Here is a 15,658-nt window from a genome sequence, read left to right on the forward strand (position 1 = left end):
TCCGCGTCCCCACCCTGTCCACCCCGGCCTGGAAGGTGAGCACTTACAGCTCAGGGACAGCAGCTGCCCATCTCCAGCCCCAGCGGACAAGCACGGGGGCCCCTCCTGTCTCGGCCCCGTCCCCAGCGGCCCTGGACATCCCACCACAGGTAGCAGTGCCCCCTCCTCCCCTGGGTTTTTTAGCTGCTCTTGACGTGCCTACGAGGGGACTGATGTCACCACCTCCATCTTAGAGGTGGAAACCAAGGCTCAAAATGGGAAGCACTTGCCCGGTGAGAGTGGCTGGGAGAAGCTGGGAACGCGAGTCCCTGTTTGCCTGCATCTGCTGCTGCTGCCAAAGCAGTAGGTTGGCTGCTGTGCCCGTGCTCAGGTCATTACCCAGATCCCACACACGCGCCTTCGGGTGGCAGGGACACCTTCTCAGAGACTCCAGGGCCAACTGTGGGGCAGGGATTCCAGGCGCCAGCCAGGAAGGCTCTCCCCATCTCTCCAAGCACCTTCCTGTCCTCATCTGGGACTCGGCTGCCCACCGTCAGCAGCCGGCATACCTTGCAGGGCTGCAGAGCGTCTAGTGGGGAAGGGTGTCTGGGAACAGAGTGCTCCTGGAATGGAGGGAGCCATCTGGAGGTTAAAGCATGGGCTGCCCGGGGGACCAGGGACCAGCAGATTCCCCAGCTGGTCCTAAGGGCTGCTCAGGAGGAGCCCTAAGGAAGCACACTGAGACCAAGTGCCACTCCTCCTAGAACACCTGACCCCAGGGCCTTTGCATTCCCCAAACCAATGGCCTCATTTTTTAAATGAGAAAATTAAACCACAGATTTAAAAAGTAGGAAGTAGACCCCAGCGCCTCAAGAGCAGGGAATTTTTAACTCATTGCGTTTATGAGGAATGGGTTGTGAGTGTTTGTGGAGCTGTTGAGGTTTCATTGACAGTGCTAAAATGATAAATGTGCATAAACTGCAAGCAGCGACCATAGCATTGATTAGGAGTCTCCTCCTTGGGACACAGATCTCTGTGAATCACTCAGTGGATCCACCATGATTTGTTGAAGGCTTGCTCAGTACAAGGCCTCGTAGATAACTCCCATGCAAGGCAGGATGAGAGGTCCCCTCAGAGAAGGGCAAAGCTCTGAAGACATTCCCAGGAGTAGAGGTCACGTCTCGGAGGGCTTCATGGAGGAGGTAGCGTTCAAGCTGGACCTCAAAGGAGGATTCAGATTTGGGTGTGTGCAGATAGGAAAGGATTTGGGTGTGTGCAGATAGGAAAGGAGGGAATTTGACGCAGAGGGTGCAGCATGCGCAGAGGAGGGGAGATAAGGCGGCATCAGCCAGCACTGAAGCCAGATTTTCCAGTCATGCTGGCAGCAGGGGCTTGGGAGGAGTAGTCTTGGGGAAAGAGGGGCCTGGAACCCCGTTGTAGGGGCCCTGAATGCCATGCTCAGGTGAAAGCTGTTTGGATTTTATTTTGTAAGCAGGAGGGAGAGATCCTTTCATAATACTTACACACATTTGCACTGTGTTGCAAGATTTAAAAAACGCTTTCTTATTTGATTCTCAAAAACAAAAGAAGTGACAGCACAACATCCTGCAAGACCCGAATTATTATTATTACCCTGACTTCAAAGGTGAGGAACACCACTCAGGGTCCATGGGAAGATCCTTGACAGTGGCCAACAGGTGTTGAGCTGGGAGCGAGGGGCTAACAAGGTCCGATTTGTGTCCGGAAGAAACAAATCCCTCTGACTGCTGTGTGTGGGAGGGGGTGCCAGCAAGGGGGTGAGCTGAGGAGAGGGAGACTCAGTTAGGTGGTGTCACGTTGTCATCGCAACAAGAGCGAGACCAGAACCGGGGCTGGGGCCTGGGATGGAGGACAGGGGGCAGCCCGGGACGTACCAGCGAGTGGGGACATAGAATTGCCGGAACAGGGCAGGATCCTGTGAGGGTGGGGAGGGCCGAGAGCAGGGAGAAGGCCACCCGGAGCCCACATCCGGGCTTGTGAGACTGAGGATCCAGTTCCCCATGTACGCCGTGTGTGGTGGTGTCTGGAGGGAGCGGGGGAGATACAGCATCCCTGGGACCCTGCCCCGTCTGAGGCAGCTGGAGCAGGAAAGGGCTGCGTTTGAGAGTCAGGTGGCCCCAGGTTCGAATCCCACTGCTGGCCCCTTTGGCCCCGGTCACTTCGGTAAGTTACTTAAGCATCCTGCACCTTTATCTGTAAGATGCAAGAATAGGCTCTCAAAAAAAGAGAAGTCACTGGTAGAAAACTGGTTGAACGATGGAGATCATAATCACACCTGGCTCAGAGGATCGACCTGAGGATCAGATGAGCACGTGCCTGTGATCACTGAGCTGAGCGCGCGATAACGTAGGAGTTAGCGCTTCCTCGGTGCCACACTCGGCTCTCAGCCCTTATGCACACGGCTCGGTAAGTCCTCACAGTGGCACTTGGAGGCAGGAAGAATTGTTCTACTCATGTTACATTGAGGACGCCAGGGGATGAAACCTCTTGAAAGCTTTGCGGTGCTTTGCGCTGGAATTAGCTTTACCCCCGCGTGGCAGATAAAGAAATGAAGCAGCGGAAGGAGGGCAGTTAACGCACCAGCAAAGGTGGGGCCAGGCTTGGAGCCTGGGCAGCTTGGCCCCGGGCCCACCCGAGGATGTAAAGCCGGCAGGGAGTGGGCGGCCCTCTGTGAGGGTGGGAGGTTGGGGTGCCCTGGGATCCCAGCGCAGCCTCTCCTGACCACTCTGGGCCTCTTTCTGTCTGTCCCCAGCCTCCAGCCGCTCCCACCCGGCCAGTCCCAGCCCCCCGGGGCCGCCGGCCAGCCCCGTGCTGCCGGTCAGCTACCGCCTGTCGCACACCCGGCTGGCCTTCTTCCTGCGGGAGACGCGGCCCCCGCCGCCCGCGGTCACCAATGGCTCCCTGCAGCGCTCCGAGCCCTTCGTGGTGTTCCAGACCAAGGAGCTGCCCGTCCTCAACGTCTCCCTGGGGCCCTTCAGCACCAGCCAGGTGGTGGCCCGGGAGCTGCTGCAGCCGTCCAGCACCCTGGACATCCCCGAGCGCCTGACGGTCAACTGGAAGGTGCGGGCCTTCATCGTCCGCGCCCGCGTGCCTGCCTCGCAGCCGGTGGCCCAGGTGCTGTTCTACGTGGCCGGCCGGGACTGGGATGACTTTGGCGTCACCGAGCGGCTGCCGTGCGTCCGCCTGCACGCCTTCCGGGACGCGCGGGAGGTCAAGAGCTCCTGCCGCCTCAGCGGGGGCCTGGCCACCTGCCTCGTGCGGGCCGAGCTGCCCCTCGCCTGGTTTGGGCCCCCTGCCCCGGCCGCGCCTCCCCCGGCCCGCCGCAAGTCCCCAGACGGGCTGGAGCCCGAGGCGGCGGGGGAGAGCCAGCAGGCTGAGCTCTACTACACGCTCCACGCCCCAGACGCGGCGGGGGGCTGTGGGGGCACCCGGCGGGGGCCGGGGCCGGGGGCTGGGGCCCGGGCCGAGAGCCCCACCCAGCACCCCCTGCTGCGCATCGGGAGCATCAGCCTGTTCCGCCCGCCCCCCAAGAGGACCCTGCAGGAGCACAGGCTGGACAGCAACCTGATGATCCGCCTGCCCGACCGGCCCCTCAAGCCCGGGGAGGTGCTCAGCATCCTCCTCTACCTGGCCCCCAACTCCTCCTCTCCCTCCGGCCCCGGCGTCGAGCATTTCACACTCAGGTAGGAGGTTACGGGCTGGGGCTCTGGCTTCCCTTCCAAGCTCAAATGCATACTGACCCTTGTAGGGGCTCGTCCAGACCTGCCTGTCCAGCATCCTAATCCCAGCCCAGCTCTTCCATTTATCGCTTGACCAGCCTCGGGAAGATGCCTCACTTATGGGAGCCTCAGTGTTCTCATCTGTCTAATGGCAACAAAATTTCTGCCCCTACCTCCATATCTCACAGATCATTAAATCATATCACATCCCCACAGAATATAATGATGTCTCACAGTAGGAATCCGTGGTTTGAGCCATGGTAGGTGATTCATAGAAAAGGCCCCACAAAAATGCCCCCCTGACCCCAAGCACTATGCATGGGACCTGAAACATCAGCATTAGCCTCCAACTTCTTGGAGTTAAGTGTTGCCCTCTCTCCTGAGTGTACTTCCTTAAAGTTCAAATATTTCTGGACAGGATCATACCTGATTCAATGATTGATATGTGAAGGTGAATATGAGTTAAATAAGTCATCAGAGATCTTGGGTTGCATTAATTGGAGTAGAGCATGTGGAATTAGGGAGGTGATAATCATTCTGCTTTAGTCACTGCTAATTAGAGCACAGCTGACGTGTTGTATTTAGTAGAGGACACTACACCTTGTGTGTTCAGAGTGTCCAGAGGAGGGTGACTAGGATAGGAGTGACTTGAAACTATGGCAAAAAGCAACAATTGGAGGAACTGGAGATTTTAGGCCTAGAGAATGAAGACTCAGAGAACAGCTGCTCATGTTCCCAGCATTCTGAAGAACCGTTAAAATTAAGATGGAGGAGGGTTGTTCTCTCTTGCCCAAGCAGAACCCGTGGCCGTTATATTTCAGCTAAATACAGAGAAGACGTTTCTAGTCCTTAGGGACTTTCTGAAAATGGAGTGGGATGTGTGCAGAAGTAGTGAGTCCCCTGTCACTAAAGTATGCAGGTAGAGGTTAGGTGGACTTGGCAGAGATATGGTAGAAGTGATTGCAGCTCCAGTGAGGGTCAGAGGTTGCAGCCCTGTGACGCCAGACTCCCTAGATTAGTCTCAGGCTTTGAGTCTAGGACCCAGGGTAACTTACTCACCTGCTCCCCTGCTCCCAGCCCCAGCCTAGGGGTGGTGGCCCAGTGGGCAGCCACTGGGCCCTGGGCTGAGCCTCTCCCTCTTCTTCCTCCCACTTTGTCCCAGGGTGAAAGCCAAGAAGGGTGTGACCCTTCTAGGCACCAAGTCACGGAGCCGCCAGTGGCACGTGACGTCGGAGCTGCTGACTGGGGCAAAGCACTCAACGGCCACTGTGGACGTGACCTGGGCCCAGGGCACACCCCTGCCCCCCTGGTGAGCCGAGGTGGCCCTCTGCCTACCTCTTTGCAGGACAGGCACCTTGAAGGGGTGGGGGAACTCTTGGTGGGGGAGGCCAGGCTGGCGGGAGGGCTGGGGCTTAGTTTATGGGTACTCCGAGTCCAGGCTGGGGCCCCCCAGGTGGCTGCAGAAGGCTCAGAGGGCCCCGGAAGGCAGGCTGCTGAGGGGGACTGGGGTCCCCACCTGGGGTTCCGGAGCTCCTGAGCTGCTCCCAGCCCTCCCTCCTCAGCTCTGCTTCCTTTCCCCACCCCCCAGGGAGGGCCAGGGGCCCCTGGAGATCCTGCAGCTGGACTTTGAGATGGAGAACTTCACCAGCCAGTCAGTCAAGCGGAGGATCATGTGGCACATCGACTACCGTGGCCACGGCGCCCTGCCGGACCTGGAGCGGGCGGTCACCGAGCTGACGGTCATCCAGCGGGATGTGCAGGCCATCCTGCCCCTGGCCATGGTGAGCAGGGCAGGTGACAGGCCCGTGGATGCCCATGTCTGTCATGGGTGCGTGTGACGGGAATGCGCACAGCTGAGCGTGCGTGCACATCCATGCACACGCGTGTGTGAGCCAGCACCTGAGTGTGTGACTACCTCCCAAGCCCAGGTGTGCCCGTGTGTAAAGGCGTGTGAGTGTGTGTGTACTCACAGGAGGCGGGCGGTGCTCTGCACCTGGTGCTGCAGTGGGACAGCAGATGCTGAGGGGACAGAGATGGGAGAAGTCAGCATGGAGGGACCACTCAGGGGAGGCTTCCTGGAGGAGGTGCCATGCAGTTCGGAGAAGACAAGGAGGGTGCTCCAGGCAGGGGATCATGTGGGCAGAGGTGCAGTGATGGGAATATGAGTCGTCTGTTCAAGGGAGCAGTGGGTTCAGGAAGAGGCTTGTGGGGTGGGAAGGCTGGAATGATGGTCTGGGCCAGCCTGGGGGCACCTGGAATGACCAGGCAAATGTGTGGGACATTCCCCTGTGAGTCCTGAACATGGCAGATGCTGAGAGAAGACAGTAGGGGACTGGGAAAGGGTTGTTTTCTGGCAGCGGAGTAAGGTATACCCTGAAGGCTTCTGCAGCAGTCCGAGTGGCAGAGCATCCCAGAAGGTGAGTGAGGCCAAGTGGATTCACCTCTCTGCCCCTGTGTGCAGGTGTCCCCACGGGAAGGACGCACATCTGAGGAGTGGGGACAGCCAGGAGCCAGGGCCTGGGCTGGCGCGTCCTGGGAGAGCAGGGGACCGCGAGCACCCCGGCTCAGCAGAGCCCCACCCTCCTCTCCTCCCGCAGGACACGGAGATCATCAACACGGCCATCCTGACCGGCCGCACAGTGGCCATCCCTGTCAAGGTCATCGCCATCGAGGTGACCGGCCTTGTCCTAGACGTCTCTGCCCTGGTGGAATGCGAGTCTGACAATGAGGACATCATCAAGGTAGGCTTCCTGGAGGCGGGGCCCCTGGGAAGGGGGCCTCAGACCTTCAGGGGAGCAGAATTCATATCCCAGGCAGGTCCCCTTGGTAGGCAAGAGGAGGGGAAATGGGGTGCAGGTGCCGGGAAGGGCTGTGGGCATCCCCTGTCTGACCGGGTGAGGGAGAGCCCTGGGTACTGCTCCGACGGTCCTGGAGGGCTTCCTGCAGGAATGTGGACGAGACCATTTGGCAGGCCAAGGGGAGAAGGCAGCACTGACAACCTGAACTCAGTCTAGTCCAGCATGTCATTATTGGGCCCCTGCTGTGTGACAGACACTGGGCGAGGTGATGGGGGCAGCCCTCAGAGACACGCCCTGAACCTGGGCGCTGGTGACTAAGTGGAGGAGATCCAGCGCAGGGAGGAAGCCCCCGGAAGCACGTGAGTTAGGCCAGGAGTGAAGGCTGTGTGAGGAAGGGCCCTCTCCAGCACACACACCCCGACTCCTCCCACTCCCGAAGGCCCCTCCCTCAGCTCCTCCCCAGAGACCCATTCTGGGCCCCAGGGCCTCCAGGGCCCAGCAAACAGGGCATTGATCTGACTCCAGTGGCCCTGTTTGCCACCTCCCCCAGGAGGGCCTTCAGATTTGCCCCTTTCCCTGGCTTGGGACAGGGGTCAGAGGCAGTGGAGTGGGCAGTGATGCCAGATGGTGTCCAGCGCTGGAACCTGTGGGGTGGGTGAGGTGTTTGCCATGCTAGCCTCCAGCAGGTGCCAAAATCAGATGATGAGACAACCAAATTTGCTTCCTGTTCCTGTAAGTACAGCTTGAAAGAGAACGGGAGGAGTGGGGAGGTGGGGGTCCTTCTCCCTGTGGCTCTCTGGTGAGCCTGGAGTATATGCTCACTCTCCACCCTCTGCCCTGGATCCCTCCAGGTCTGGGGAGCCCCAGGCTTATCCTCCACCCCAGGAACAAGGCCCTCCAAGTGAGCCAGTGTAGATGGCTTGGTACCCACCCCCATCACCTCCCGCAGAGTGGAAGCCTTGCCTGTGGGGCTCTCCACTGCTGGCAGGCTGGGACAGGAAGAAACGGGCCTGCTCCCAGGAGTCCTCACCCAGCACCTTCCTCTGCCACCCAGACACCCCCACCCCAGCCCAGAGCAGACCAGAAGACAGTCGTGGTGGCTTAGATACAAAGGGAATTAGCGAAGATTCTAAATGGAATCTGTTTCCGTTCTCAATGAAATACACTCAGGTTCTGTATGGAGTTTGCCAACATTCTAAATGGAATTTGCCAGCCTTTGGATGGAATTCTCTGCCTTCCAAAGTGGGAAATGAGCATTTCTGGCAGGGCTGCTGTCCTGCTTTCCTCCCCCCCGCCCCCGGATGATTAAGAGAGCTAGCAGGAGTTTGGCATGGTCCACGGACCCAGCTCCACAGATAAGCCGCAGTCCCAGCACCCTCCCCTCCTCCCACCAGAGCCTTCAGGGTGTCATCAGCCCACAGGCTGCGTCATAGACCCTCCTCCAGAGGCGAGGGTGTGTCCCCACGGGCATGTACCAGCAGAAGCACCTACACGCGTTGCACACAGGTTTCCCTCCTGGGTGTGCCAGGTGTATACGTGGGCACGTTTGACACGCACACCCATCTGCATCTACCCTCAAGTACTGGCACAGTAAGTAGTGAGTAGGCACAGGTATCCTCCAAGATGTGTTCAGCAGGCACATGCCCATCCGGGAACCTCTAAGAATGCGAGTCGGTACCCAGGTGGGCATGCATTTGCAAAGTGCACCACTGGTGCGACCATCCAGCTGTCTGTGCTGGGGGTGCTCTGGTCCTGATTTCCCCTCTCCCCTGCCCTCACCTCCACCCCTGGCTAGAGCAGCCCCCTCAGCTGAAATTAACCAGCTGCCCATTCTCCTGGGGGCTGCCTGCCTCTCACCCCGTGCCCAGCTGAGCACCAGTGTCCTGCCCAGGACGGGCTGCTCCTCTGTACTGTGGAGGGCGCTACCCGCCAGACACCTGCTCCAGAGCCCAGGTGGTCATGCCGGGGAGGGGAGCCAGCCCTGGGGACCCTCAGCCTCAACGCTCCTCTGCCGTGTGGCCTGGCACATCACAAGCAGCCCCTCAGAAAAACATTCGCACGTTGGCTCCTTGCCAGGGAGGATAAACCTCCTGCAGTAGCCACTAAGAGATGATCTCTTGAGAAATGGGCTGGAAGCAGGGACACTGGAAGTGACATCTCCCAGAGGAATTAGGTTAGGTGCCTTGTCCTACCCTTCAGCCTCCCATGACGGGCACTTTCTCTCTCCAGCGGCCTTCTGGCCCTGCTTGAAGGATGACCGTAGGGCAAGACGGGCCAACCACCCTCCCTCCTCCTCCCCAGGTATCCAGCAGCTGTGACTACGTGTTTGTCAGTGGAAAGGAATCTCGCGGGTCCATGAACGCCAGGGTCACCTTCCGCTACGATGTCCTCAATGCCCCCCTGGAAATGACAGTCTGGGTCCCCAAGCTGCCCCTGCACATCGAGCTCTCGGATGCCCGCCTCAGCCAAGTGAAGGGCTGGAGGGTACCTATCCTCCCCAACCGGAGGTACAGCCCCTCCACACAGCGGATACTCGGGATACTCGTGGGTGACACAGCCCTGCACACAGTCTGATCCGCACGTGGGTGTAAGGCACTAGGTACAGTCTGCAGGTTGGTTATACAGTCTACAAACTTTTATTGAGTAGCTGCTATGTGCCAGGCACTGATGGGTGCTTAAGACATGGGGTGAGTGTGGCTGGTGCCTGGTCCAGCCAAGCTCTGGGTCCATCAGGGAAGCCGTCATGTATGTGCCACAGAGCATGGTGGATGCAGGAAGCCCCGTGTGCAGAGAATTGAGTGGCACAAAGAAGAAAACCACCTTTTCCTCCAGGAGAAGTCAAGGCAGGCTTCCCGGAAGAGGTGGCTCTTGAGCTAACTCTTAAAGGATGGGTGGAAAGGAGTTGGCCAGGGAGACAGGATGAGAGAGCAGTGAAGCAGCAGACAAAATGAAGCAGACACACCAACACAGGAGCACGCACACCTGTACACGTGTGCCCCAGCCTTGTGGGCACATGAGCTCAGGCACATGGTGACTCACACACCTGCATGCCTGTCTGTGGGGCACGTACATGTGTGCTCAGCTCACTCCACTCACGCTCTCCTCGCTGCTGGAGAGAAAGGCCAGCAGGGAAGAGCAGAGAGGAAGGGTGTCAGGCAGCAAGAGCCGGAGGGTCGGGGCTGGAGGGAGAAGCAAGCCACGTTGGACTCAGTTCAATTCTGCAGAGATTTGGAAAAGCAAGGCAGTGTAGACCAGGGCCTCTAAAACTTTCATGTGCACACGAGTGTCCTGAGGATTTGGTTAAAGTGCAAATTCTGATTCAGTGAGTCTGGGGTGCAGGCTGAGATGCTGCATTTTGGACCAGCTCCCGGGGGATGCTGATGCTACTTTGAGTAGTGAGGACGTAGTGAACTCTGAAGCCAGGCAGCTGGGTTTAAATCCTGACTCTGCTGTTTACTGGCTGGGTTACCTTAGGCTGCTTACATAACCTCTCTGTGCCTCAGTTTGCTCATCTGTAAAATGAGCATGGTAACACCTTATAGGATGGTTGTGAGGATTAAATTAGTTAACGCAGGTAAAAGAGCCCCCTGTGGGGGTGAATGTTCCGGTTGGTTGATCCTTCGAAACACTAGCAAAGCAGTAGCCACGCCCTTCCCTCTCGGTCCAGAGCACGCTCTCCTGACAGTGCATCTCCTGTCTCAGCATTTTGGGCAGTCTGAATAGGCTGAGACGCTCCCAAATCATCAAGTCCTGGTTCCCTTTTGCTTACCAGTTCTTCCCTCGATTCCTCTCTCTCCTCCCCCATTTTACCGTAAGCAGCAAGAGGAAGCCAGGCTGCACCTTCCACGCTTGGCGTGGAAATCTCTTCTGCTAACTATCCCGGCTCCTCGCTTACACATCCTGCTGGCCACGCCGCTGTAGGAGGCAGTTCAGCTGAGCTCTCTGGCCCCGTGGGACGAGGACCGCCTTTGCTCCAGCTCAGAGCTGAGAACAGGGCCGTGCGCGTGCTCAGTGCTGAGAAGGAGGCAGCCCTGGTTAGCGTTTCATGACAGCTATTTGCAGGTGTGGGTGAGGCCAAGCAGAGGGGACAGGGAGAGGGGAGGGTCAGGAAGGCATCTTTCCAGGAGAGGAAGCCTAGGCTCCTGGCTCCTGGCTTGTTGGAGAGGAGCGAGGCAGGGGAACGCCTTGCTGTGCGCACAGCTTCCACTCCACCCGCGGGAGCCGGGGAGGGGCCGGCCGGACAGGGGTCAGACCCTGTGCCTCCCCGCCCAGGTCAGCCCGGGAGAGCCAGGACGAGGAGGAGGAGGAGGAGGAGCGGCGGCAGAGCGCGAGCCGCGGCTGCGCCCTGCAGTACCAGCACGCCACGCTGCAGGTCTTCACCCAGTTTCACACGACGTCGGCTGAGGGCACCGACCAGGTGGTCCCCATGCTGGGTCCTGACTGGCTGGTGGAGGTCACCGACCTGGTCAGCGACTTCATGCGGGTGGGCGACCCCCGAGTGGCACGCATGGTGGACAGCAGCACGCTGGCCGGCCTGGAGCCGGGCACCACCCCCTTCAAGGTGGGCACGGGGGGCAGTGCCGGGAGCCTTGTTCACCCGTGGGCGGAGAACGCAGATGTTCCTAGGACAGGATTTCCAGGGCCTCGGCCTCCGAGAGCAGCCCCAGCCGGCCCCCAAAAAACACTGTCTTCCCCACCTGCCCCTCCGCCTGAAATCTTGTCATCAGAGGTCAAGCTCCTTCAGCTTCATGGCTGTGAAGGTTCACCCTCCATGTCTTGTCAACCTTTATCGGCCTTGCGTTGCTCAGTGTGGTCTCTGAGGGCAGGTGTGGATGAGCAGGGGGACAGGTGAGGGGTCAGCCAGCCTAGAGGCCAGGCAAGGGAGTTCAGGATCTAGAAACTCACATTTGACCTTCCTCCCTGATAAGTGGGTGCCTGGGTAGAAATCATCCACCTGAGAGATTGTACGTAGTGACCTATGAGCTGGAATCTGCCTGCAAACACATTCGTTTGTAAAACAGTCGATCCAACATTTAAAAATTGGGAGACTTCTTATTTTTTTAATCTAGATTTCTGGTTTTACAAAATATGAATCTGGCAATACTGGGTCTGCGTTCCTACCTGGCGATAATCTGCTGGGGCCGATACTGGTGCCCCCTTTACATGAGCATGAGTTCTATTGGCCACAGTCCCCACTGCTCCTTTTTGTCTCCCCGACATTGAGGCTGAACATCAATTACTAATTATCACGGTGGAGGGGGGGCTATTGTTTTCCTTAAAATCTGCCCACCCCTCTCATCTGTGTCCCTGCCTGGCTCCTGTTAGCCTCTGATCCTCGCTTGACATCTGGACCCTGGTTCCCCGTTGCAGACCTAGGCAGAGCCCGGGTCCTGCCTCCCAGCCCGCCCCACCCCCTGGGCCTCTTCCAGCAGCGTGGGCTGCCCCCTGGTTGGGGATCCTGGGGCTGCTGCTTCCCTGGCTCCCCCACCCCTGCCCCACTCTGCCTCAGGTGGTGTCCCCGCTGACGGAGTCCGTGCTGGGGGAGACGCTGCTGACGGTGACAGAGGAGAAGGTCAGCATCACGCAGCTGCAGGCCCAGGTGGTGGCCAGCCTCGCCCTCTCCCTGCGGCCCAGCCCCGGGAGCAGCCACACCATCCTGGCCACCACCGCCGCCCAGCAGACCCTCAGCTTCCTCAAGCAGGTAAGCGGATGCCCAGCCTGCCAGCCTGGGGGCTCAGGCTGCAGAAGGAGGACTTGCAGGCTCCGGCCTGCCCTTGGGCCACGAGTCCTCCTAATTAGGGCTTTAGGTAGTGGGAGATCCATCTGCCCTTCGTGCCCTGCAAGCCTGCCCTACCCTGTCCCCCATCTCCTGCACAGGGAATCTGGCCAAGGGCTTGCTCCCCGCACCAGTCCCCTAGACGTTCCTGCTGAGGGCTCCCCCTCCCGGATTCTCAGAGGGCCCGCCACCTCTGCCTCCACCCCCAGGAATTATCCTCATCTACCTCTGGAGCCCCAACCACAGCCACCCACAGACACACCAGGGCACTGGCTACAGGACAGAGGTGGAAAGGTGACAGGCGGGATGAGAAGGTGGGTGTTGAGCACCCAGCCAGGAGCCAGGAGCCCTCTGCCCCTAACCAGTGACCCCAGGCCAATCCCTTCTCTCTGGGCCCCGCTTCCTCATCTGCAGGGAGGGCAGTTCTCAGGGGGTTTTAAAAAACAGAGGAGAAAGCTGGGGTTGGGTATATATTCTCAGTCTCCACATGTCTGATGGGGTGATCCTAAAGTCAGGTGTGGGGATATAGGGGTACTTCTGCAGCAAAAGAGACTTGAGTTAGACCCTAGGCAGGACTTAGCTTCAGCTCATCAATGGGAGAGGGGTGACACGGGCAAGGAAATTCTCCAGGCAGGAAGAGGCCATATGTGCCCTGTACCCTCCCCACAACCTCCAGAGGAGGACTTCCACTCCATCGTTCCTGAGCACGTGCCACTTACCAGGCACAGTTCCAGCGCTGGGAATATAGAGCACCCTGGTCCTCGCCCTCACAGAGCTCTGCATCTAGCAGGGAAGCAAGCCAGACTAGCTCTCTGACTCCTCTACCCTTCTCCTCCTCCTCCAGGAAGCCCTCCTGAGCCTCTGGCTCTCCTACAGTGATGGCACCACGGCCCCACTCTCCCTCTACAGCCCCCGGGACTATGGGCTGCTGGTAAGCAGCCTGGATGAGCGGGTGGCCACGGTGACCCAAGACCGGGCCTTCCCGCTGGTGGTGGCGGAGGCGGAGGGGGCAGGAGAGCTGCTCCGCGCAGAGCTCACCATCGCTGAGGGCTGCCAGAAAACCAAGCGTAAGAGCGTGCTGGCCACGACCCCCGTGGGCCTGCGGGTGCACTTTGGGCGGGACGAGGAGGACCCCACTTACGACTACCCCGGCCCCAGCCAGCCGGGGCCCGGCGGGGGCGAGGACGAGGCCCGGGGAGCCGGCCCACCGGGCACAGCGGTGCCCCCACCCGCGGCCCCGGGCCCCGGCACCGCCAGCCCGGCCGTGCCGCCCACAGAGGACTTCCTGCCGCTGCCCACCGGCTTCCTGCAGATGCCACGGGGCCTGACGGACCTGGAGATCGGCATGTACGCGCTGCTGGGCGTCTTCTGCCTCGCCATCCTCGTCTTCCTCATCAACTGCATCGTCTTCGTGCTGCGCTACCGGCACAAGCGCATCCCGCCCGAGGGCCAGACCAGCATGGACCACTCGCACCACTGGGTGTTCCTGGGCAACGGGCAGCCGCTGCGCGTGCAGGCGGAGCTGGCGCCGCCCACCGGCAACCCGCTGGAGACCGTGCCCGCCTGCTGCCACGGCGACCACCACAGCAGCGGCAGCTCGCAGACCAGCGTCCAGAGCCAGGTGCACGGGCGCGGCGACGGCTCCTCGGGCGGCTCGGCCCGGGACCAGGCCGAGGACCCCGCCAGCTCGCCCACCTCCAAGCGCAAGCGGGTCAAGTTCACCACCTTCACCACACTGCCCACGGAGGAGCTGGCCTATGACTCAGTGCCAGCCGGCGAGGAGGACGAGGAGGACGAGGAGGACCTGGGCTGGGGCTGCCCGGATGTGGCGGGCACCACGCGGCCCACGCCGCCCCCGGAGCTGCACAATTACACGCGCAGAATCAAAGAGATTGCGTAGAGGCGCCGTCCCCCCGGGGGTGGGCTCTGCGTGGACACAGCCGGCACCCCGCTCACACTGACGCGCGCGGCTGAAGTGGATTTTGTACTCCCCGCCCCGGCAGCTTGGCTCTGTGCCGGGCGGGCGCCTCCCCTGTCTGGCCTTTCCCGCTGCCTCACGGTACCTTCTTCTGCCCGCAGGTGGAGGGCGCCTTCCTCCAGGAGCTGGCTAGCGGGAAAGCAGTCCCAGCCCACCTTTTACCCTTTCCAAACCTCCTCCCGTCTTAGACAGCCCCCTGCCCCAAGAGTGAGGCAAGGAGGCCACGCCTGGGGCGAGGTGGGCCCACACTGTGCCCCGCCCCCGCCTCCCATGTCCCTTGTCTTCCCCTCGTGCAGGGGGCACCGGGGGTCTTGTGTCACAAGTTGCACAAAGACTTCTCTCAAACCACTATTCAGGGATTTCTGTCCTGCAGGGTGGGGGGCGGTGGCTGCCTGCCCTGCCAAGGATCTTGCTGTGGACAAGACATTTGGGCGGTGGGGGAAACTTGTAGCATCTGCTAGCTTCCGGGTACCCCCCAGTCCCTTCCCAGGACCTGGGAGCTGACTGTACAGAGGGGTCTGGGGCCAAGCTGGGCGCTTTCCTGAGATCTCAGGACTCCCTCCTCTGTCCCAAGGGCTGTGGACAGGGGCTAAAGGGGGAGGAGTCCTCTGTCCGCCCCTAGCCAAGCCATGCCCCAGAGCACTGTGGTCTGGGCCCGCCCAGGGAAGCCTGGGTGCCTCCTGCCCACCCCACAGCAAGGTCAACACTACGCCTTAGCCGCTTCTCCCGCTCTGCCGACCGGTCACTCCTTCCTCTCTGCAGGGGCAGCCACCCATTCCCCCACGACGCGGAATCCCGGGGGAGGGGGAGAGAGGGCACCAGGGAATGCTGTGAAGGACCTTGGGATGGGCAAAGGCAGAAGGGAGCCGGGGGTCTCCCCACCCCGTCCCGCAGTCACTTTTTTCTCGGGTTCTACCCACCACTGTGTCGGATTTTTCTTAAATAAAAGGAGGCAAGCAGACCGGAGGTGGGGGCAGCAGCTCCCAGAGAACAGACAGTACATGATGGCTGGCTCCGTGTCTCTTTCTGTGCACACGCAGCTACACACACGCACACACACGTGTGTGCATACATGCACACTGTGAGTACACTAAATGACAAGAGATGGAAACATGGCTGAACCCCGCTGCGGTCCTGCTCTTCCTCCTCCAGTATTCGGGTCCCTTTAGACCCTCTGGGGCTGGGGAGATGCCCACATCAGGGATGAAGGATTCGCTGACCCAGAAATGTGCCCTTACGAAGAGAAGCCTCCTCCAGGAGTCTGCCATGAGGGCTCAGAGGAAGGAGGGGCCAGCCTCAGGGCCTCCAGAGAAAGGCACAGAAGGGTAAGGAGAGAGGTGAGAGAGGGTCGGTGTGCACACCTGAGCTG

General features: G+C 60.1%; 1 protein-coding gene across 1 annotated transcript in view; it reads left to right on the top strand.

The window, feature by feature from the left end:
- The window catches only part of TMEM132E (transmembrane protein 132E), a 53,596-nt gene extending 38,317 nt beyond the window's left edge, over positions 1 to 15,279 (top strand). The window contains exons 5-12 of the mRNA XM_014796358.2: positions 2,767 to 3,701; positions 4,900 to 5,046; positions 5,326 to 5,518; positions 6,335 to 6,478; positions 8,837 to 9,042; positions 10,808 to 11,096; positions 12,045 to 12,236; positions 13,156 to 15,279. Coding sequence (XP_014651844.1) covers positions 2,767 to 3,701; positions 4,900 to 5,046; positions 5,326 to 5,518; positions 6,335 to 6,478; positions 8,837 to 9,042; positions 10,808 to 11,096; positions 12,045 to 12,236; positions 13,156 to 14,211 — 3,162 coding nt within the window. The 3' untranslated portion in view covers positions 14,212 to 15,279. The remainder of the gene's footprint in view (positions 1 to 2,766; positions 3,702 to 4,899; positions 5,047 to 5,325; positions 5,519 to 6,334; positions 6,479 to 8,836; positions 9,043 to 10,807; positions 11,097 to 12,044; positions 12,237 to 13,155) is intronic.
- Positions 15,280 to 15,658: the final 379 nt, after the last annotated feature.

This window comes from Ceratotherium simum, chromosome 16, assembly GCF_057802395.1.
Source record: "Ceratotherium simum simum isolate JZ-2026a chromosome 16, ASM5780239v1, whole genome shotgun sequence".
NCBI classification, from domain to species: domain Eukaryota; kingdom Metazoa; phylum Chordata; class Mammalia; order Perissodactyla; family Rhinocerotidae; genus Ceratotherium; species Ceratotherium simum.